Source organism: Pelobates fuscus, chromosome 2 (genome assembly GCF_036172605.1).
Source record: "Pelobates fuscus isolate aPelFus1 chromosome 2, aPelFus1.pri, whole genome shotgun sequence".
Lineage (NCBI taxonomy): Eukaryota > Metazoa > Chordata > Amphibia > Anura > Pelobatidae > Pelobates > Pelobates fuscus.
Genome location: NC_086318.1, coordinates 152,142,671 through 152,167,980, shown reverse-complemented (window position 1 = coordinate 152,167,980; position 25,310 = coordinate 152,142,671). Strand labels below are relative to the sequence as shown.

Genomic DNA, 25,310 nt, shown 5'->3' with positions numbered 1-25,310 from the left:
AAAGTTTACTTGACAGGTGACCTCTGCAAGAATTTGTTTTAGTATTATGGAATATGGCAGTTTTTATACTTTCATATTGTAGATGAAGTTGATACACAACATCCTATTTAATGACTGCCATGGAAGGTTCCAGAATGTATTCATTTTGAACTTTTTGGATTCAAGGATACATTTCCTATAAAATCAAAAGCAATTTTTTTTTTTATAGTATCCTTTAACAGTCCTACCAATACGGAAATCTTACACTGGTCTGTACTTGGGTAACTCTGTTGAAACCCATTTCTCAACGATGCACATAAAATAAAGATGTAACTATATCTTTATTTTGAGACTAGCTCTTCACCATCATGATACTTTGAAGAACTTCCAACATGTAATTGTTCCAAGTGTAAATGCTTCTGGAAGATTAGGTATTCTTTGCAAGCTTGAGTGCCTGGTGTTTGTTTTTAGATTTCAGTTTGGAGATGGTGTGTGTGATTCTGCCAACTACATCAGATTGACTTTCTTTTCTCTCCTGTTTTCCATATTCAATTGCAGGTGGTGACAAGAGAGGATTTGCCAGAATCAGAAACAAGTCTGAGTGTTCCAGCACGCCACCAAGCCGTGATAGGAGACGACAGTTATCAGAGTCACAAACTGAGACAATGCAGAGTACAGAATATATGAGCCCGGTGCAGACTCGATCTCCAAGAGGTATAACTTTAACGCCACGTTCTGAAGCGGTTATTTGGTTTTTAAAATTTGTTTTGCACCAAGTACGTGTTGGATTGCAAAGCCATTCAAATATTGAAATTGGTTTTCTCAAATAGCTTCTAGTATTATTAAATAGATTTTTAAAAAAGTTATAAACTGTAATAAAACCAGCCTATCCAATTCAAATGTAAAATAAAAAATGGTCAACACATATATTTTAATATAAATATTTTTGCTGGACAAAACATATGTACATAGATGTAGATCTTTAGACCTGTAATTCAAATGCCCAAAAAACAGGAGTATTGCAATATGCAGTGATACTTGGCATATTAAGACAAGCTTTTCAGAGTTTCCTCACTCCTTCGGGTTCGAAGCGTATACTCACTCAATTTCTCAGTGGTTTTGCTTCTCCCCTAAAGAGATGAAACTCTAGAAAGATTCTTTGTTTAAAGGAGCACTATAGAGTCAGGAACACAAACATGTATTCCTGACCCTATAGGGTTAAAACCACCATCTACGCACCCTGGTCCAAACATGTCTCCATTAATATAGAAAATCTTACTTGTATTAAAGTCTGCAGCTGCATGCTTTGTCACGGTTACCTTTTAGACCTGCCTGCTGACATCAGCAGAAGTGGTAGCCTGATCCAATCACAATGCTTCCCCATAGGAGACTGACTGACAAGGAGGCAGTTCAGGGGCAGAGCCAGCACAATACAAAGACACAGCCCTGGCCAATCAGCATCTCCTCATAGAGATTAATTGAATCAAAGAATCTGAGGAAAGTTCAGTGTCTTCATGCAGAGGGAGGAGATACTGAATGTTTGGAGGCATTTTAGCCATCTGAGGAGTGGCCAGTGAAGTTATCAGTAGGCTGTAATGTAAACACTGCATTTTCTCTGAAACAAGCAGTGTTTACAGCAAAAAGCCTGAAGGGAATGGGTCTACTTACCAGAACAAATTCAATACACTGTAGTTGTTCTGGTGACTATAGTGTTCCTTTAATATTGATTGCCCAATCAAGTATCACTACAATACTAGTCGAGGCTACGAAACTAGTCGAGGCTGCGATTTGAGGGTCAAAATAAGAACTGGCTTTACTGACACAGGACAGCGTTATTTATGCAAACGTTCCCGGTCCAGGGACAGCCTCCTCTGGACCAGGTGGCATGTCGGGACAAAACATACAATCAACCAATTACAATACACTGTATCTTTTGAAATAAGTCCCCTCCCTCCTTGGGGATAATGAATCCAACGGCTAGTTTGTCTCGATTATCCCCAAGGGCCCTAAATCCCAAATGGAATATCCATACGGGAAAACAATAGAAAATATATAATTACCACATTACCAGGAATCCTTCACATCCTATATAGCTCAGGTCTGAGTGCATCATCTGGGTGAATAGCGCTCAGACCTCACGAATAACATACTCAGTCTCTTGGATACGAAGTCTTTCGTGTGTTTTGTCCCGAACACGAGGTGGCGGACATGCTTTAGCGGTGACAATAGGCAGCGGTACCTCGGCGTGATCTTATGGAACTCTCCCTGGCTAGGGTATTATACGAATCCCCGCTCTGTCTGGGTGTTATCACTGTTCGGTAAACGAATGGGGACCGCCATGAAGGGGCACTTAATCTGCGGTTAACCGCAACATTCCACCTACTGATTGAGGCCACACGCCTGGTCGTAGGTGGTCCCCGTTCATGTCCTGCTCGGTAGTTTCCATATCGGGAGATCCGAGACGAACGGGCCTCGTCGAGTCGTCAAGTAGCTTGCGGTTAACCGCAACTCCCTGGGTGATCAATTGGCGGCACACTTCCCCAGCCGGGTGGTCGGCCGTTCGGTACTTCCAGAGGTGACCGGGGTTAAGTGGCGGCACACGCCAAGAACTGTTTGCCGAACCTCTGTATAAATCCATTCGTGAGTTTTGTATTTCCAGTGTGACAACAGCTCTTTGTATTAACACATTTTAATACAACACATTTCAAATAATAACACATTTCAAATAAAATATTTAGTAAAACTACTTGAAGTTTTTATATTTATACACCTTCTACAGTTTTAGAACAGGGGTCAGCAACCTATGGCACATGTGCCATGCATGGCATTCCAGGTGCCTTTGCACGGCACTCAAGACTGCCAGGGCCAAACAGACTCTGGCCTACTTATAGTCCCAGGGAAACTTCATATATCTGCTAGTGCAAACCGAGCTGTGATTGCAGGTGGTGAGGGACAATCCTCAATTTATGCATTGCAGCACCTGGAGGACGTGATCTCAGAACACTTCTTCCCAGCAGTTGTGAATGGGTATCAACACTGGAGTAGAGCAACCTGCTTCTGCCCTTGACCTGTACCTGACCAACCCGGTCCCCACTAGACCACAGGGTAGCCACCCTTACTACTTATAAACAGAGCTGCAGAAGACGCCTTCCCATAATACAAACAGCCCACATAGTCTCCACAAACACAGCACTACTGACCATCCAGATACACGCACACAACCCCACAAACAGCCTCTCGCATACACATTCCACAAGTAGCCCTCATCCATGTGTATCATGCACAATACCACAAACTACTTATGAACATGTACAATATAAGAGCCAACATATGCACAAATAGAACGCTACAAAGCAACTGCAGCACCTCAATTAAAACAAATAGGACATGCACGCCAAGGGAGTTTTTTTGGCACAGTACTACTAAGTTTGCCTACCTCTGATTTAGACCGTTGAAATAAAGATCCTTAAGTATTTTACACTTAAACCAGAATGGCAGCAATGCACGTTATGATGGTTATGAAATACTGAAGTGACAAGCCTGCTTTAATTTATAGGCAAAAACTATGAAGTGACCAGAATAATAATTTAAAGGGCAGTCCAGCCTTTTATTTGTATATCACAGAAATTAATATATGCAAATGAGATTAAGAAAAAAATCCGTCGCTGTAAATTCTGTGAAATGTGGCATCTGACACTCGCACAGACTGCCAATTAAGGAAATACCCTTGTCCTCCCTTCAGTCCAACCTCCCTTTTCTCTCACCTTCTGGCGAGGGGGAGTGACATTAGTGGAGGATGATCCGGGCCAAGGGAAAACTTGGCCTCAGCGCATTGAGTAGAAAGGAATTGTTTTTCTTTTTAACTAATTCTTTTTTTTTTCTTTTTTTTTTTTGGTGTGATGTGTAGGGCCACTGGATTACTGCAACCCAGTGTTTCCAGAAGTTGAGCAGCTTTTAATGTATACTGTAATGGCATATACCAAACAAGTATTAAAATACACCTAAATCAGCTTTGTAAAATAACAGACCATTTTGAAACTGAAAAATGCAAAAAAAGTGTACAGAAAAATTACAGGTTTACCAACTCAGCCATGTCTACGTGTACGCTCATTTGGCGTGTATTAACTGCAGAACTAGTCTCTGAAGCTGTAAACTTTCCCTCTTGTCAAACACAGATTTTTCCAGTGTGTGCTGGACATTGTCCAATCAGGTTTCTCATTGCAGACAAATCATGCATGTGTGCAGCTGGCCAATGCACTTTTCAGTGAGCTGTAGTACAGGTAACTTAGAAATGTATAGATCATTCTAGGAAGTTCAAATAAATACCACTCCAGTTTACAGTACTAATGTTCTTCGTCTGTCTTAGCTGTCCTGATTCGGGTCACATAATAGCAGCACACATTTAAAAGTACACTTCAAGCACCAAAACCTCATGTAGTAGTTATGGTGCCTTTGTGCGCCCACCTCACATGCCATAAGTAGACAAACTATTTTGCTGCAATTGCATAGATTATGGCATTACCTGTTTTTCTGCAGGTGCAAATCGAAATGTTGGCTCCAGCTCTGATAAAAAACGTGGCAAAGGAAGGAAAAAGAACATCTTTGAGGCATACATGACAAAGGAAGAAGTGGCTGCAGGGCTGAAGCGGGGCCAGTTGATACAGGTATTAAAATGTATTTTTGTTAATGTGTTCCTGTATCTATTTCCTTTGCCCTTTTTTTTTCTTTTTTTCCTGGTTTGTCAAGTGGCATTCAAGTCCTTATTTAAAAAAAAAAAAAAAAAAAAAAAAACATAACAAAGAAATACCTTTACAGCTTGTTTGTTATAAAGAGTGGGACATGTTAGTTTTTAAGGCAACACGTGAGAAAAGAGTGAAAAAATATATAGTAATCAGAAGTATAAACGTAAATTGTAATGTAGTCTAGATAACCCTATTGCGGTAGAAGGCAATAGGCATAAAGTTGACGTCAAACAGCAGATACTATTCTTTGCTTTGTCACATGGAGGGGATGGAAAGAACTTGAGGTGAGAGTTGGAAAAGTTGTCACAAGTAAAGGGGAACAGGTAGTGGATTTTTAATGCGCGCACGCGCGGCTCTTGCCATGCATTGACATTCGGCTCCACGCAGGAGCCGAAATCTGAGGGGGAGGAGATGTCACCAGCGCCGAGGGATCCCGGTGCTGAATCAAGGTAAGTGGCTGTGTAGAGGTTTTAACCTCTTTAGCCTGGTGGTGGGGAGACCTAAGGACTACATAGTGCCAGGAAAACAAGTGTGTTGGGGTATTTTTTTTTTATATTTTTTACCTTTTTGTTTCAGATCGAGGATACTTGTGTATAGTGTGCCTTGTATCCTCTGGCATGATTTACCTGAATGTGCTGGTTCTGATTCTTTTTATTTTTTTATTGTATTGAGTTTTATTAAAGTTTATGCTTCTACATCCCCAGACCAGTAAATGTACATATAAGAGGTCATAGAATACAAACATCATACGGCATATCCACAATCAAACCATAGTAATGAACAGACTGTGTTATATTATTGCAGTTTTGGACCTGCAATGGCGTTCACATACAAATATCATTTTTATATTACTTGGACTTACACAAGAGAAGACCAGAAATAATGTGCATGATACAGTGTACACTATAGAAATTTACAATTTCCTTTTTATATCTCGTGTTCCCGTGGCTTGTACCATGATATTTTTAATTATCTTATTCATCTGGAGATTAGATTACTTATAGATTACTCATCTTGAATATAAAAGAACAGGTTAGAGAATGAAAGTATAGCTTGGTTTAAATTGAAAGATCAAGGCAAGAACTGATGTTTTTGATGTAAAGAATTAGGATTTTTCACTATTTTGGTTCTGTGCAGAATCAAGGTCTTTGGACTTAAAGCAGGTCAGGATCTCCAGCTGTGAAGAGTGTTGGCACTCTAATGCTTCCACATCCTACTGAAGAAAACTACAGAGCTTTGTAGGGCTCGCACCTTTTGGCTGCGGCTGCAATTGTAGTTTTCCTAAATGTCCAAGCAGCAGTCATAACAAGTGGGATGTAGTTGCCCATTTCTCACAGGACAGGTAGCATAGAAAAGGTTAAAACAATAAAATGCAGTTCCCACCCCCAGTCTCCTCCCCTCCTAGCTTTATAAAGGGAAACTCCATCCTGAGCTCCCCAGTATTTAGCAGTCCTCGAGAGAGACAGGTCAGGTAACAGAGCTCTGCCTTCCCTTGGCAGAATTGGTGAAGCTATTCACCCTGTTTTGTGTTTGGATAGACGTGGTGAGAGGGCTGCGGCTCCTGGAGGGCTCCGTCTCGCTTTTGAAGGTTTGCTTAGCCAGTGCTCTGGTCCTTCAATTATGAGATTATATGAACACATGACCGGCTCCTGTGTTTCACTCCTTTATCCTTCTGCTCAATCCGTGATGGAAGAGGCGAAGGTGCATCTGTATGCACAGTTGGGAGGCTCCATATGTGGACACGTGCACAAAGCGATCTCGGCACCTGGTGAAAATTCTTGAATCTGGAGCCTAATGGCTGGATATTTTCAACCCAGCAGCAACTATGTGGCCACCAGGTGTGTTTCAGATTAGTTACCAGTGTGCTCTCACCAGCCCTCCAGCACACCAGAGGCTTATTATGGTGAGACAAGTAGTCTTTCTTTCCTAGATAAGCCTACGGGCATACCAGTCTGAAAGTGCCTGTTCTTGTTAGATCTTAGAAGCCATCCAGGCTTGGGCCTGGTTAGTAAATGTATGGGAGACCAACTAGGAACCTTAAATGCCATAAGTTTAAAAAACGAAACAAAAAACAACCAATTCCTTATAGCCTCGTTATCTGTTTAGAAGGCACAAGCACATTTAAAGTAGGTAAATACTGGTTTATTTTTCAGCAAGCTTGTACCAAAATTCAAGGCTATTTCCAAGGAAGCAAAAGGCTGCACCCATTTATGCTGGTCTGAGTGTTGCAGAAACTCTGGGTTTCCTAGAATGCCTGTGAAAGTCGACCTAATAGAACACACAGGTTGCTCTGTGTCAACAATAACAGAAAAGGAATGTAAACACACATTCTCTTCTACCAACAAATGCATGTGCTCGTTATTTCTTCTGTTTGAAAAATTACCCACCTATGTACTGCTTAACAGCATGTTGGTGTACAATGTACAGCCTAAATGCCTATTTGTGTGCAATGCTCAGGCTCTCCTATGTACAGCCTAACTGCATGTTTGTGGGCAGTGTTCAGACCACCCATGTACAAATACAGAAAGAAAAGTCCTGTGCTCACTCCCATCATTCCTGGGCGGCGGCACCGACTACAATCCACATCAGCCCCAATTTATATAGTAAAAAACCAAGAAAAAAGTTACCTACGCTCAATGGAGGTCATTTAGTTACTCCAATGGCCATTGAAGGGGATGCTTGCCTTGCATTAACACAATTTGCATGTCATATGTCATGCTAGTTGTAGAGTTCCTGTGCGCAATCTAATTTTCTTTATTTTTGTGTAGCAGATGCATAGTTGGACAGCATTGCTCTGGAGCTATCAGGCTACAACTTCCACGCTGACTAACCAGTCAGTTGGAGGGCTATGCCACTGAATTTACTGTGGATTTTGTTGGTGGGAAAAGCTTTCTCTCTTCCCTATTTGTGTTAAGTAGAATTACTTGGTACTGGTGGTCACAATTGGCTATACTGTTCTAGTGCAAATTTATTTCAGCAGTGGCTAAATCTAAGATTTTGTTTTTGTGTGATCATAAGCAAGTTTTCGTGCTTCCTGAGCATGATGAAAAAATCTGTGCTACAGCTGGCTTTCTACGATCTATTGTAGGTTCTGATTGGTTGCTTTGCTGCTAATTTGTAATCTGGCTGTTACTTTAGGTTTATTTTTAAAGTCACATTCACATCTTAGTGCAGTTTTACTTTTCTTGCCTATAAATTTCTCATGCAGTGAGGTCCAGAATCTAAAGCTGGTTATCTTTTGAGAGATGGTACGGTCTGTCTCTGGGACTGTAATAAAGTTGAGTACTAATTAAAGTATTGTAGATTTCTCTCTTATTGTAACTGGAGTCTGCTAGAGTGACATAACCCCCTCCCCTCTTTCCCAATCCTTTCTGGACTGCCCTCTACTCACAGCCACCCTGTCCCTGTACATGAAAACATCTGGTCTGTGCAGATGGGAAATACGACTTGTTCCAGATATGAGATCACAGCGTGAAATGATCAACATGGTAAATAGGATTTTGGTCGGGAGGGATATTGGACCCATCTGCTCAGATATAAATGTTAAGTGTGTTAATTGCTTGTTAAAGAGGAGAAGCCAGAGCTGAAAATGAATCTTGCATGTTGAGTGCACACATTCTGATGGTGCTCTTAATGCAAGACACTTGGTGTTCTAAGCTTGGGAGACAGGTGAATCTAGTGTAACACTCTTTGGACAACAATATTTTGTGCATAGACCATCTTAAGGCAAACAGATTGATATTGCACAGCTATTTCAAACCTATGGTATAAATTGTAGTTCTCTTAAAACATAGGAATTCCTTTTTAAACTAATTGCAGCAGTTAATTTTAGATTTATTGCACATGTCTAGGGACAAATTCCTAAGTCTGTATTCCTTTTATTTATATGTATAGCGCCAACAGATTCCAGAGTGCTGTACAATTACTGGAGAATGGTCAATATATAGACAAATACAAGGTGTGGAGTGTCTTGATTATGAGCCCGCACACGCAGTACACTCTCACCATGGTCTCATAAAATCAAAATCACAAACCGAAGTCATGCACATTGATCTGAAATAGTCTGCTGAGGACTAAATCTTGTGCCCCACTTCTGTTTGCCGCTTGACAATGTTTACTTTTGACGGGACAGTTTTAATGAGTTGATTAAATGGGTACTGGCTTATGGCTGCATATTTTATTTTATATATTTTTTAAATCAACCTCATAACTTCACTACGTTTGGAGGAGAGTAGAGGGACAATCAAATGCCTCTAGGCTCAGTGAGACACGTCATCTACCCACTCTAGATAGCACTGTTACAATTCCAGTTGAGTACTCGGGCATTCACTATTGTCTGGAATTCGGACGGAAATTTTGGCCATTCGTTCAAAGACCAAATTTCAATTTGATTATTTATTACAAAGAGGAAGCATGTTATATGTGAAAATAGACCATAAAAAAAAATAAACCACCATCACTCTGTAACCACAATATTCGTATAAGGGAGATTATACTATGCTGTGAGTAGGGGCATGTCTACTAAACTGAGCAGCCAGTGGCAGCTCCTTGATTTGAACCCCCATATCCAATAAAGGGAACCTTGAACAGATTCCCTATGGTGGGGCATCTGTTAAAATAAACGAGGTGGGGGGGAGGGGGAGGGGTACATGGTGTGCCAAACCCATATACGCGTGTGGGAGGCAACCACCCATTAGTGGCAGGTGGGGGTTCTGAGTGACATGGGGGACCTATTGTCCCCCACCCAATGACAGGTGAGGGCTATTTTTAAAAATAAGCACCCAGAGACTAGGGGTCCCAAGCTCCTAGTCACCCCCCAATAAAATAAAAACCTTCCTATCCCAATCACTCGAATAGTAAATGAGGAAATCATGAACTATAAAATGTGAAAATGTATATAAAAATAAAAATCACATTTTCCATGAGATGTAGTGGTTTTTTTTTCATTTCTCCTCCCCTTAAAATCTTTTTCAGCACCCAAGAGGTTGAATATCCATAAAACCCATTAAACTAATAAAATTAAGAACCTACCACAAAAAAGCTGACCGATCAATCTTAATCCAGGGAGCCCCTGCTCGCAGCTCATACTGGGTTTAAGCTTAGTTTATCTATAACAAAGATAGTAACCTTGAAAGCTTAACAGAACGACACTGTAGTTCAGCGTGGGTCCCACGCTATTTTCATGATGTACAAAACAGAACCCAAGTGGAACAAACCACTAAAGTGATCTTGGTGGCAGGGTCGCCCGGGCCCCACGCTGTTGGGGCCTATATCTTCAGGGGCCCGGTCAGTGCTGTGGTCGTGGTATAGCATGACCGGGCCCTCACTCTGGGTTTTTTTATAATTACTAAATGCTAACTTTTTGTTTTTTACTATTTTGGCTACATCTGTGGAGTACCACAGTGGTTTCTTGAATTTTTTGCTTTTACTGACAAGCCTAATGCAATTTTCTGTTGCCTTCAGTAGTGCAACTTTTAAATAATCCCATTTCTTTTGGACTCCATTTAAATTGCTCCAGTCTGATATTGACTCCTTTACACATATTCTAATTTTGGAAAAGTCTGTTTTTCTAAAGTCTAAAACTTTTGTTTTTGTGTGGTGTGACTCAGTCACTGTTCTTATATTAAACCACACTGACTGATGATCACTGGATCCTAAACTTTCACCTACAGTAATATCTGATACCAAATCTCCATTTGTTAACACTAAATCTAGTATGGCCTCTTTACGAGTTGGCTCCTCAACAACTTGTTTTAGAGACAATCCCAGTAGGGAGTTTAGAATATGTGTGCTCCTGGCACAAGTAGCTATTTTTGTTTTCCAATTTATATCAGGAAGATTAAAGTCACCCATGATGATAACTTCCCCCTTCATTGTCATTTTAGCTATTTCTTCAACTAGTAGGTTATCTAACTCTTCAATTTGTCCTGGGGGCCTATAAATCACACCTACACGAGTTACTGTGTGATTACCAAATTCTAACGTAACCCAAACTGACTCTATGTTCGCCTCACTAACCTTTATTAGGCTAGATTTTATGCTATTCTTTACATACAGGGCCACCCCTCCCCCTTTCTTGCCTTCCCTGTCTTTTCTATATAAAGAGTACCCTGGTATTGCTATGTCCCAGTCATTTTTCTCATTATACCATGTCTCAGTAACAGCGACTAAATCTACACTATCAGTTGCCATTATTGCCACAAGTTCATGGATCTTATTCCCTAAACTTGCACACCAATCCTGTATGCATGCAACAATTTCCCATCAGTGTTTTTTCATCAGGTCATAAGGATTATTCTATCTAACTTACAGCCACACTGTGTGGTCCTTTACGGAATCTTTCCATACGAGCTCAGTAGGTTGCTCATCATATATAACTCCACCCACCCCCTCTTTTTTTTTTTTTTTTCTTTGGGGTATTCGGGTCAACTCATTACTTATTAGGCGCACGGGTTATAGTAGTTTTGGACTGCTACCCGAGGTCTGCTGTGAGTATACCCAATTATTATGTTCAGACGTTTACCTTGCTAAATGTTGTTAAACCTTTATTATGTTTAATGAGAGAGATGAGAGAATAGGCAAAAATAGGAGAAAGGTAAGTTCGGCATGACAATGCCACTTTAAGAATCTTTTTTAAAGTACTGGATATGGATCGTTTGCTCACACATAGTAACTGGTGCTGTAGAAACGAACTTTGCTTAATTCATATCTGTTAAAGCAAAATCAGATTTTGCCAAGAAATAGTCAGAAAATGGAAGTCTCTCATGTTGCATTCTTTAACTTTAAATATTTGTGCTGTAGAATGAGTTAAAATTCATTGGGTGTTGAGCACAAATTTATAAAATACAAAAAAATTGCCGATTCAAGTCTTGAATCACCTTGTGTAAGGATGGGAGTCTTATCTGGTTATTGAACTAGAATTTGGAGCATGTGGGTGTACTATGTTTAACATTACAACATGTTGATTTTTAGTGGCTTTGAGCCCATGGTGCGGCTTGAAGCACCCTCTAGTAAGTCAACGAGCAGCTGCAGACTTGTGGTCTATCAAATCTTGGGCGACCTTCTGTTTGCTGTCTTGGAAACCTTGAACCTGCAGATGGGTTGAAGAGAAACATGTGCTGTATGACTAGTATATTGTAACCACTTAAGCCATATTGTGAGATCTGATGGGAACTCCGCACCTGAACGATTCACTTGACATCATTTTCTTCCACGTAACATATATTTAATAAAAACCTGGCATGAAAGGCCCTCAGCTGGATACTGTGGACTGACTTTGCAAGGAAAGTGAAACTATTTCCGCTGTTATAAAAAATAAGGAGAAATAGAATTGTCTGAGTTCTAAAATAAAATGTAACTTTTGCTTTAATATGCTTTAAATTTGACATGGGGTCAAGGCTAAATTTGACTTTAACCAAGAATACTTTCTGTAGACAAAGCTACAAAAAATGTAATCAAGAAGCACAGAATGTTTGGAAATAAACTCATGCTGATCTGTTCTTGTGCTTTAGGGTTCCCTGCGGATTAATCCCAAGAAGTTTCATGAGGCGTTCCTGCCATCACCGGTAAGACTCCTTTTTTTTTTTTTTTTTTTTTAGTGTTTGTTTGCCCTCTTCTAGGTTAGAACACTCTCTATTAAAGACTCGCTCTTTTTCTTAATCCATTGGCCTGCATTGAAGTGTACAAATATATGTACTGGTTATTTCTGTGGATATTCTCCTACCATGTCTGCTACTAAACTAAAAGATGTCCTATATGTGCGTAAGGCATTCATTGCAGCTGACTTGGGACAACCAGTTAGTGTAATTAAACTCCCAGCGTGTATCCCTGTAGAGATTTGTTTAATTTTCCAGTGAATTAAACTAAGCTCTTTAAACAGTTTTGCAATTTAATTTTGCCTAGTTTCAGTAGCTAATTTGCTATGTTTGTCCAGATAAAAAGGGGCACAGCACTTTCTAATGGTCAAACCTTAAGCAAATAGTGCAGTAATGCTTGTTCCCACACAACACGTTGCTTTTGGTGTGCTTAATTTCCATGCCAGACTGGATTACATTACTGCAGTGGGCTTTGGACTGGACTAAATCTGTTTTACAACGGTTTAATATTTAAATCTAATGAAGGTCTAGTATATTTTGCTTAAATAACAGTGTTTAAAAAAAAATACAAAAATTACAAAAATAATAATTGATACTAGCTAAAGAAAACCATTCTCACTTAGGCTCTGAGATTAGTGAAAATTGGCCAGACAAATATACCAGTACCCAGTCTGGTCATTAAACAAGCTTTAAAAGAACACTCAAAGGACCATATAACCACCATCAGAGGGAGAAGTGTGGTTACAGTGAGTAAAGTATTTAAGAATATTCTTGGCCAGAGAAATCTGAGTTAAAGCAGCACTATCACTTTGCAGGTTTTGTTCCCCTTTGTGATTATGTTACTTCTGTTTAAAAGTACCAAGTGATTACAAATGTAAAAATATACTGTAGCGGAGTAGCAGTATAATCCACAGTATCTCAGCTGGTAGTTAGGATAAAACAGGTAAAACACAGGCAGTGTAATAATCCCTCTCCCCCAAGGACTAGACGACACATAGTCTGGGAGTCAACTGTCAACCGTCATTTTATTCCACGGTCACAGTATTTATGCAAGACCCCATGCATGGGGTTTCCTGAATGACATTGCAGGGGTTTTACTACAGAGGACTGTGTGGGGAACTTGGCTTGCAAGGCTGTTTCCCAGCATGCCTTGCTGTACAGGAGAGAGTTGTGCAAGAATGTACTGTTAATCACATTATCTCTCTGTACTGCAAAAAAAACCTGATCTAATATTCAGACGAATGCTACACACTGCATATAAAACGAGCATAGCAACAGTTAACAAAATAGTTATCCTAAGTGTCCAGAAGTGGCTAGGTTTGCCACTTATACATATCTTCAAAGTTTGCCATGTAACACTGCCTAGTGATTCTGCCTGCAACTGTGTATGCCTACCTAACCAGAAAGATACTATTCCTACAGATGGAATTTTAGTATGAGTACTTTGAGACAAGTTACATTTTGGTGATGCATTGAGTGGAGTTGCTCAGCATGGCAGAGCCATGGGCCCTGGCTGGTTCTATTTTCTTCTCCTGCAAATAGAGTTCAGTCTAAGTTGGACAGATTTAATCTTTCTAAGCAGGAAGATTGGCTGTCTGAACTGGAGCATGTAGCTCCACCCTTAGCTGTCAAAGTTTAAAAAGTAAATCTGTCGCTGTAGTAATTACTTTCAAAGAAGTTACCTTTATGTCTAGCTTCATGTATTTTGACAATGAAATAGTCTGTTTAAATCAAACGTCAGTGTTTTGTTTAAGTGGCTTGTGAAGAGGCAGTGCTGAACATGTGCAAAAATCTGTCTTCCCTCACAGCCCTCTCCCCCTATGAACACATTTGCAATCTTTCTGCATCAAGTCATGGGAGGCAGCACACAGCTGCTAGAGCTCTTGTCCCAATCAGATTGTTTCTGCTTTCCAGAGTCTCACAGAACATTCTGTTTCAACATCAAACTGCACTCTACTGGGGCACAGTTTGATTGCTATCAAACTGAATATTTTCATTTTTCACTTTAACAGATTTAGTAATAAGTTGTTGTAAACAATGAAGGTAGCCGTCGTAGATGTATACGACCAAGCAATGCCTTAGTTGTTATAAGCAAACAGTCCCAGATGCAAGTGGTAAGCAGGATAGAAATACTCGATTGTTACTTTCTATCAAAGGAAGAGTTGGTAATAAAGGAATAGTTGAGGCTTGGCTATGTACCAGCTCAATTGAGTTGTGGAGTTCTAATGCATAACTGGCAGAGAAATGGTATTTTGCCTGGGTACCCCATCACTGATGCATGAGGTAAAGAATGCCTATATCGATGCCAATGAGGCAGACTAGATAGCAGAACTAGGAGCTGTAAAACTAATACGAAAAAGAATAAACCACAAATAAAAGGGTACTAGTAGTTATGCATGGTGGGAACATTAATGAGACCGTGATAAGTCATGGTTCAGTTGATTCCATCCAGAGACACAGTACCATCCCAGTTTGGTCTGGCTGCCTGCAAGCACCAAAACATCCAGTATCTGCAGGATTTGCATCCAGGTGTTAATAGATGAGCTAAATAATGGTCCACGAGGATCTAAACTCTCTGATGGGCCAGGCACTGCACCAGCACTTCCACATGGGACCCAGAACTGGAACAGATGTCTCACTTTGAATCGTGGATGTGTGGCTATTCCTCTCCTGCTTAGCAAGCTATTGGTCTAGCTTGTCCCAGAAATCCACAAAGAATTGGTTGTGTGAGGAGATAGTCGTCTTGTTCCTTGCTGCCACTAGGTCAACATAGGGCATCTGCCATTTTAGAAAGTGGGGGCAAGGGGTTGGGTCATGCACTGATACATTTAAGACTGTTAACTAAAGGATTTGAGACAGTGTTGCTCCATGGCTGCTGAGCCCAGTGATAAAAGCTTAGAGAGCAAAGTAAAAACTTGTCACGGCAGACGCAATCTTTAGAAGACAAATGTAAATGGTAATATTGTAAAAATAAAAAAATTCCATGTTGTAAAGTATTGCTTTTATTACTGTCATGGAGGCGAATATTCTATATCACTTTATTTCCTCCACAAAGAGTGGCTAATATGTTATGATGATTTGCGCTTACGAACAGGTTTTTTTTTTTCTATTGATATTGCAATGAGAGCATCTCACAGATCATAACCTCCCATATGACCATAATTACTCCTTTCTAGATGATGCCAACACAATATTATGAAACCGTAATACAGTTGTTACAAAACCTGAACTTCAGCAATAAAAACAAACCACAACTCCAGAGATGACTAGAGGAATCAAACAAAAGGATAAGCCCAGCTACCTTGTCCACCGTAACTGGTAGAATGTGTCCACGTATAGCCAAATTAAAACATAAAGCTGAAAAATATATGGTAAAATATAGTCATGGTTGTGACAACCAAATTCAATCCTAACCACATGAGACGGTTAATCACAACCTAAGAAATGCACTATAATGGCATGAATCTAGTCCAAACTGATCATGAGAATACAGCAGACCCAACATACTCGCAAAGAACAAAACAAACCTGTAACTGGGTCAGCTAATTGCCATAGTGTCCTTAAAATTATGACTTGGTCATGTAATTTGAAAAATCCAGACCAAAGTAAATGAAAAGGAATCCATATCCAGAGTGAACATCTGTCACTAGTTTGCAGGATATCAAACAGGAGAGCATAGCAAACTTTTATGCAAGTTGTTTGAGACTTGGCTAAGTGACGAGGAACTCACCCATAGCACAAGATTCGTGTTTTGCAATCTAGTATATCTGTCGCAGTGGTTTTCCAAATATGATGCCCCAGAGGAAATGGCAAACAAAACTTTATTTTTTATTTACACCAGTTGGAAAAACCATCAAAACCCTAATGACCAGCTGAAATAGACTAATGAATTAATTGTGCGGTAAGCCACATCTTTATCAATATAGAGGGTAAGATAGCGTAAAATGTTGTGGGATCCATGTGTTCATGCACCAACTATCCTATATGTTCCAGGCATGATGGTATTGATACCGGAGAAACTGACGGAAGCGAAGCACAGAGAGATGGACACAGGTTTCTTCAGGAAGGAAGAGATTCTTTATTGGATCACCGATCGGGACTCAGAGGGACTAGCGTCACCAAAATACCACAAGTTCTGAGCCCCGAACAATAGTGCAGGCTCCTTATATAGGCACATAACTCCTCCCATATTAAGCTCCACCCGCACATTCTCTTGACCAATCAATACAAATAAGAATTAACTTCCTGCTTGACCGCATGGCTTGTCCAGCACAATGGAGGAGGGGAATACTACATCCTGTATTCTTGCACATGCTGCGTACACTACTGATCGTATCTTGCCTCGTGCAACCAACTGATCGATACGTCAGCATATGCACGTACACATGCCACGTGGTAATCTCGGCCTACTAAATTTATTTTTACCGAGATTCCACCACATTCCCCCCTTTGATGCCTCTTGATATTTCACAATTACTTGAGGCATCACTTAACCTTAGTTTGCATACACCGCAAGTTACCTTGAACCAGACCAGACTTATCTTATGATGTGAATCTTCAACACTCATCTTCCTGCATTGGTTCTCCCTGATCTAGAGCCTTATACTTATAAATTGCCATTATCTGTGCAGCAGCCTTCCTCTCTGCTATATTTTCTATCAGGCTTTGCACAGACCTAACTACTAAGGGTATAAGACACGGCAGGAGTAGACACAACATTAAAATCAGTAGGACTCCACCTACCACTGCCTTAAGCCCTCCAAACCACTCATACCAGCTACCAAACCAACTACTTGGATTATATCCTTTCCATACTTGAGTAGGCACATGCGCTAGTTTAACCATATTGCTAGTAAGCTCAGCTATTGCTTGCCCTTCGTCATCTATTTGAAGACAGCAATTGCTCAGGTTAAACTTCCCACATACACCTCCCTCTACTGCCAAAAGGAAATCCAAGGCTAATCTATTTTGGTATACTGCTGTCCTCATCCTGGTATTATGCTTCGCTAGAAGATTGAGCGCTTGTGATGTTTCGTTAGTAATAATCTCAACCACCGCCTGTAATCTTATAATACGGTTGAGCATATAAATAGGGGTTCTATAACCAAAGGTACCATCTTCTGCCCACGTGGCTGGCCCATAATAATCTATAATACGCTGGGGAGGCCATTCATCATCTTCCCAGGCACCTATCTCTATGGGTCCCCTTTTCTTCCTATGATTCACATCATATACTTTAACACCTAAAGTCTCACCTGTTTCAATAGGTAACAAGAAGAAGGATGGTTTGAGCATACCCAACACACATGCCCCTTCCCAGTCCTGTGGCAACTCCGAATAGGCTTTCTTACCACAGATCCAGTACAAATTTGCTGGGGCTCTCTTGGTAGATGTGATGGATAAATCAAACCACACATCCTTTAAATTGGCGTATCTAGCAAACGGGTTAGATGGTTCTGAGACATTTGAAGCCGACCACCAAGTTGTATTCTTTGTATCATCATCATAAGCTTTTTGCCCTAGACAAGTTAATTCTCCTACAGAAGTATTATACATTATTCCTTTCCTTGCTATGCAAACATAACCTATGATGGAGGTCTTTAATCTCCACTCAGATTTACCTCTAACACTCATATGATAATCGGCTTGTGTAGATATTAGTTGGTCAACTGCCTCAGAACCGGACATTACCTCCTTTGCTTCCCAAGGCCATTGGTCTCCCATGTTAGTACCTCCACACACATAGCAGTTGGTAACATTAAGACTACCGGCAATACTTTCAGCTAAATCAATGAACAGGTTTTTAGCATTATGGGGGATCTTATTATCTATACTCATCTCTTCATAAAAGGAATGGTATACTTGATGAGTTTGGGAGGATACCGTATCAGTCTCTATCCCTATAAACAATACTGTCCCAGGATCTAAACCCGTCCCGTATATTTGAAACCCAAATAAATTGCCATATTTGTCTAAGAATTTATCGGGGTTATTTATAAGTATATGGACTGGGTTGCATTCCATAGACTTACAATATGGGCCGGTAGGCAACTTAGTCACTATCATGTCTTTGTCTACTGTCTGTCCCCAAGTTGCCCACCCCACACAAGACCAATATGGGCAAAAGTTATAGTCTTTATTTGGGCATCTAGGACTCACATATTTATTTTTACTACTGGGACAAATATATTTATCATTAGACCCATACGTCCTCTCCCATCTAAGATCCCCACATACATTCCACGGCTTTCTACCACTTGATATCGCCTTACACGCATCAAATAGCAGAACACCCGAAGAATATACGGATTCTAATACTGTCTTGTTAATTAGGGTCCCCTGAGGATCTCCATTCCTGAGAGTCAACCAAATTGTACGGGGTTGATACTCTGGACTGAAGCACTTAGGTTCTCCTACTCCTAAATGGCACACACTATAGTCTATATTTAGGTATCTACATCTCGATACATCTCCTTTACACTCGTATTGTGAATGCCAAATTAGGGTTTGGGAAATATGGTTACCTGTTCTTGTAGTCTTAATGCATACCTCACAGCTAGGAGTGTCGGTACCTCTACCTTCCTGAATATAAAAATACACATAAATAAACATTATCATCAACACATCTTTCGCCGTCATCCTCAGTCTTCGTCCGTGCGAAGGCACCTCAGCTTCCAGGATGTAAGGGCTGCAGGGAATGGAGTTCTGCTCGTCTTCACAGGAGTCCCTTCGAGACTTTCCCTGGCTTATAAACTATACGTCGGTGGGCGGACAGGCTTTATTATGGCCTTCTCACTCACGCACCAAATCCCAAAAATAATAAAATTTGTAATCCACAATAATTCCTCGTTACTCCGACTGAGTCGTGCGTTTTAACCGGATCTTGCAGGGATTCTCTGGATCTGCTGTAACTTGCCAAGAATCGACTGCTGCTGGTTTAACCCTGGAGTGATGTATCCACGGAGTCACTTCGGCTACTTTTATCGCTGTAGGGGTAGACAAAAGAACAACATAAGGACCTCTCCACTTGGGCCCTAACGGTACATTATTCCACTCTTTAATCCACACTTGATCTCCTGGATGATAACTATGAACTGGGGGATAAATATTCACAGGTAATCTATCTTGTACCCATTTCTGTACCTCCTCCATAGTCTTACCCAACTCTACAACCTGCTGCCGGGTAATTCCTTCTCCCAACTGACTCAAGTCCCCCCTTAAGTTACCAAGTACGGGAGGTGGTCGCCCATACATGATTTCAAAAGGAGAGAGGCCCATCCTTCTGGTAGGGGTACTGCGGATTCGCAATAAAGCTATGGGTAAGAGAACGTTCCACTTAAGTTGGGTTTCCTGACACATTTTAGCCAACTGATTCTTAATAGTTCTATTCATTCTCTCTACCTTACCAGAACTCTGGGGTCTATATGCCGTATGAAGCCTCCACTTTAAACCAAGCATATGAGTCAGTTGTTGTAGGCACTGATGAACAAAAGCTGGACCATTGTCCGATCCTATAGAACAGGGTAGTCCATATCGGGGTATTATTTCTCGTAGCAGGAATCTCACAACTTCTCCTGCTTTCTCTGTACGAGTAGGACATGCTTCTACCCAGCCTGAATAGGTGCACACAATTACCAGCAGGTAACGATGTCCACCCGATTTAGGCATCACTGTAAAGTCAATTTGTAAATCGGACATGGAGTCCCCCCATAAACTGGACTCCTGGCGGCTTTACTGGTCCTTGTCTTGCATTATTTTTAGCACACGTTACACATCTTCGTACAATGGCCTGAGTCAAGTTGGACAATCTTGGTATGTAGAAATGTTTTCTGAGAGATTCTTCTGTGCTGTCTCTCCCAGAATGTGTCCCGTTGTGATAATTTTGGACAATTTCTACCGCTAGTGATGCTGGTATGACTATTCTTCCATCTTCTAGCTGATACCACTTGTTCTCCAAATACTTTCCTGGTTCAGTCTTTAACCACTCCTCTTCTTGAGCTGTATAAACTGGAGTCCATTGGGACAGTGGAGTTGGTATAAGAGCAGCTATATGCCCCACATATTCCTGTCTTCCTGATTCAGCAGCACGCTTAGCTGCACTATCTGCCATCCGATTTCCTTTGGTTACATCACCATCTCCTCTCAGATGCGCTCGACAATGTATGATACCGACTTCTTTCGGCTCCCACACTGCTTCCAATAGTTGTAGGATTTCAGCTGCGTACTTGATTTCTTTGCCTTCTGAATTCAGTAGTCCTCTTTCTTTATACAAAGCTCCGTGGGCATGAGTGGTTAAAAACGCATATTTGGAGTCCGTGTAGATGTTCACTCTTAAACCTTCAGCCAATTGTAACGCTCGTGTCAGTGCTATCAATTCTGCCTTTTGTGCTGATGTTCCTTTCGCCAGTGGCCGAGCTTCTATCACCTTGTCTATTGTTGTCACTGCATATCCTGCATAGCGGATCCCTCCTTTCACATAACTACTGCCGTCGGTATAATATTGAACATCGGGGTTCTGGATGGGAAAATCACGAAGATCTGGTCTACTTGAGAATACTTCATCCATTACTTCCAAACAATCATGTTGACTTTCAGTAGGTTGTGGCAAAAGGGTAGCTGGATTTAAGGTGTTTACAGTCTCTAAATGCACTCTAGGGTTTTCACACAACATTGCTTGATACTTGGTCATACGGCTGTTACTAAACCAATGATTTCCTTTGTAATCCAACAACGTCTGTACTGCATGTGGGACTCGTACATAAAGTTCTTGACCCAGAGTGAGTTTATCGGCTTCAGCTACTAGCAGGGCGGCTGCAGCTACGGCTCTTAGACAAGGTGGAAGTCCGCTGGCCACTGCATCCAATTGCTTAGACATGTAGGCAACAGGTCTTTGCCATGATCCCAAGTACTGTGTCAATACTCCCACAGCCATTCTTCTTTGCTCATGTACATACAGGTAGAATGGTCGTGTGTGATCAGGTAGACCTAATGCTGGGGCACTCATCAAAGCCTTCTTCACATCTTCAAATGCCGTTTGCTGTTCTTGGGTCCATAAGAAGGGGTCGTGCTCTGTACCTTTGATAGCTGCGTACAGAGGTTTTGCCAGTATCGCGTAGCTGGGAATCCATATCCTACAGAAGCCTGCTGCCCCCAAGAATTCTCGCACTTGTCTTCTATTCTTGGGTATCGGTATTTGGCACACAGCTTTTCTCTCTGGCCCCATAATTCTTTGACCTTCAGAGATATGGAATCCCAGATATTTGACAGTTGGCAAACACAACTGAGCCTTCTTTCTAGACACCTTGTATCCTGCCTTCCAGAGAATGTGTAGTAGATCGTGCGTTGCTTGCTGACAGATTTCTTTTGTAACTGCTGCTATCAACAAGTCATCTACATACTGTAACAATACACACTCTCCTGGGATGGACTCGAAATCCAGTAGATCTTGACTTAGAGCTGAACCAAATAGGGTAGGTGAATTTTTAAACCCTTGGGGCAGTCTTGTCCAGGTAATTTGGCGTTTTGAGCCCGTTACAGCGTTCTCCCATTGGAAAGCGAAAATACATTGACTTTCTGCGGCAATTCGGAGGCAAAAGAAGGCATCTTTGAGGTCTAAGACTGTAAAGTAAGTAGCCCCGCCCGGAATTAAAGCAAGCAGGTTATATGGATTGGGTACAACTGGATGTATACTAACAACCGCATCATTGACTGCTCTCAAGTCCTGCACAGGTCGATACTCATCTGTACCGGGCTTTTGAACAGGCAGCAATGGGGTGTTCCAGGGGGAAGTACAGAAGTTTAGGATACCATACCGTATGAACTTATCCAGATAAGATTGGATGTTCTTCTTAGCCTTCTGCGGGATGTGATATTGTCTTAGGCTCACTGGATAAACCCCAAGTTTTAGTTCAATTTTAATAGGTGGAATATTGCGGGCCAGTCCTGGTGGGTTGTTCTCTGCCCAAACTCCTGGTATGTTGAATAATGACTCATCACTCCTAGGGTTTTGGCTAGTCAACGCTGTATAAAGTCGCCACTCTTCTTCCTTTGGTACGGATAATGTCATAATACCTGAAGGTCCATTAAACTTTAAGGATGTTGTTCCATTTGGTAGGAACGTAATCTGTGCTTGTAATTTTGATAGCATATCACGTCCCAGCAATTGGACTGGACATTCAGGCATATAAAGGAATTGATGTTTTACTACGTGGCCTCCCAATGTACAGAGTCGACTTTTAAGAACCGGTTTTTCAGCACTTCTTCCAGTTGCTCCTATTACAGTAATAGTCCTTCCAGATGGAGGAGCAACTAGATTAGTCACCACTGAATGTTCAGCACCAGTGTCGATCATGAACGCACTCCTTTTTCTCCCTATTGATACATCGACCATAGGCTCCGCTCGACCAAGGGGGATGGAGCCCGGTCGGTATCAATAGTCCTCCATGACCGTGTCAGCCAATCCTACAAAGTCCCTACCTTCTCTATCGCGGGACCTTTGCGCTGCTGGGATATACCTATCTTCCCTAACACTTCCTCTGTTCCCATTGCTCCCTCCGGGGCCTCCTCTACCTCTCGCTCTGCCTCTAAAGTTTCCGTAACCTGCCCTGGGTTGGTCTCTCTCGTACTGCTCTCTTTGTGGACATTCGTTCCTCCAATGCCCTTCTTCCTTGCAATACGCGCACTGATTCCTACTCAAAGGCTCCCTACTCCATCTACTATCGCCTCTATCTGGGCCCCGTCTATCTACGCCTGCGATCGCTACCGCTAACATATCTGCCTTTCTACGCATCTTGCGCTCTTCCTCTTTCTTACTTTCTGTTTCCCTATTCATATATACCTTATTCGCTACCTCCATTAGTTGGGTGATGGACATACCTGCAAACCCTTCTAACTTCTGTAGCTTGCGCTTAATATCTCCGTAAGCTTGGCTGACAAAGGCGGAGTTCACCATTCGGGAATTATCTGCGTCTTCCGGATTAAAGGGGGTATACAAGCGGCATGCCTCCAATAATCGGTCATAAAAGACACTGGGCGCTTCATCACTTTTCTGAATCACCTCAACTGTCTTCGACATATTAATGGCTTTCTTTCCTCCGGCTTTCATGCCAGCAATTATAGCGTCTCTATAGGCTCTGAGTTGAACCATATCAGCACCATTTACATTCCAATCGGGATCGGTGTTGGGATAATGTGTTGCGGCCCATGCTGATGGATTGGCTTGGTTTAAAGTACGGGCTTTATCCTCTAGCGCTTTAATGGCCGCTTGATTAATTCTTGTCCTTTCCTCATTGTTGAACAAAGTCATTAATAACTGCTGGCAATCAGCCCATGTCGGGTTATGTGTCTGTACTATTGAGGTGAACAGATCAGTCATAGCTTGTGGTTTCTCAGTATACGAGGAATTGTGGGTCTTCCAATTTAAGAGATCGGTTGTCGTGAACGGGACATATACAAAGACTGGGTCAGCATGTGCCATTTGGCCTGCGGCATCGATATAGGCTGACCCAGGATTCAGACGAAGAGGCATCTGATAGTGTTTTAATTGTTGGGTACCGGTCAGTTGTCGGGTCTGTATTGGGCTACGTGGAGGGGCGTCAGTTATGGGTTCCAGTCGGGGAGAAATAGGGTATGGGGATGTGGGAGCTTGGTTTTGGGAAAAGGTTGTAAATAAAACACTTCGAGTCGAGCTAGATGAAGCTTGACCGGAAGTCTGAAGTGGCGCCAAATCAGGATATTCGGATCTAATGGGGGTTGGCTCTGATTCCGGAAGGGGAGATTTAGTACGAGAGGTGGTGGATTCTGTACTGGAGGAGGAAGCGGAAGTGGATGAGGGAAGGGTTGCAGGACTTCCTGCATTTGCGTCACTTCCTCTTAACGGAAAGTAAGGGGGCGGCAAAGGGATCTCGGACTCAGGGGGCGTGTCCAAAATGGGCCTAACACCAGTCCTGGTGGACAAACAAGTCCTAGCTACATTGAGGCGACATTGCTCCTCGTGGCATGTTTGGAGCCATTTTGGCGAGTCATTTACGGCCTGTCTCCAACAATCAATATAAGGAAACTGGCCGTAAAGTTCAGGCCTACCCGATACAGCCACGTGTAAGCGCTGTACCAGAGTTGGATCCAAACTGCCACGTGGCGGCCATGCCGCAACCAAAGTAGGCCACTCCCTAGTACACAAAGTGACCAAACGTACAGGAGACATTTTAACCCCAAAATCACAAGTTTTGAATCCCTTTTTAAAATTCTTCACCATACAACCTAAGGGATCCGGAATCGTTGACTGCGACGCGCCCATACTTATCAATGGAACGTCGCTGATAACGAATACTATGCACGCGTACTATTCAACAGTCACACCCGTTACCTCTGGCAACAGCACCACGTGGTACAGTTACCAAGTGAAACATACACAATAACACAATAAACACTCAGGGAATTCCCGTACACACACAGCTGTTACACCAGTCACTAAATAATCAATATTATGCCCTTTGGCGTAACTATACAGTCACCCACGCTATAATTCTCTATATACGAATTACCCGTCTATAACACACCCCAGTAACATCGTCTTTTACAAATAGCGGTTACAGTACGGTTAGCATAGGTCAAAGCACAAGTTAAGGTCACAATACAATTATTAGTGGTTATGGTGTTAAACATGCAATGGACGACAATGATTAGTACTTATATACAGTGTCAGTAAATATACAGGGTTATGGTACCGTGCACTATAATACAGCAACACACTATTAACACTCTCGCTAGACGGCTGAGCTCGCGCTATCTAACAAGATATACACTTTACTAAACAATCTTTATCACATTTACAATTCCCAACTAAACTATTGGCCAGTACCTTGATGGACTACCTAAAACTATATACACCCGTTTTGGTTAGCCACACTGCCCAAGCACCACATATAGCGAGCTAGAGGACCGAATTTACACAGGCGCCTTAGTCGATTACTATCAAAAATCTAGTGGGTTCCAA

At 41.7% G+C, this 25,310-nt stretch overlaps 1 protein-coding gene across 2 annotated transcripts in view; it reads left to right on the top strand.

Moving 5' to 3' along the window:
- DIS3L2 (DIS3 like 3'-5' exoribonuclease 2) overlaps positions 1-25,310 on the top strand; it is a 455,603-nt gene that overhangs the window by 35,799 nt on the left and 394,494 nt on the right. For both annotated transcript variants that reach the window (XM_063442837.1, XM_063442838.1), the window contains exons 2-4: positions 538-693; positions 4,516-4,643; positions 12,233-12,286. In XM_063442837.1, the coding sequence (XP_063298907.1) occupies positions 538-693; positions 4,516-4,643; positions 12,233-12,286 (338 nt within the window). The remainder of the gene's footprint in view (positions 1-537; positions 694-4,515; positions 4,644-12,232; positions 12,287-25,310) is intronic.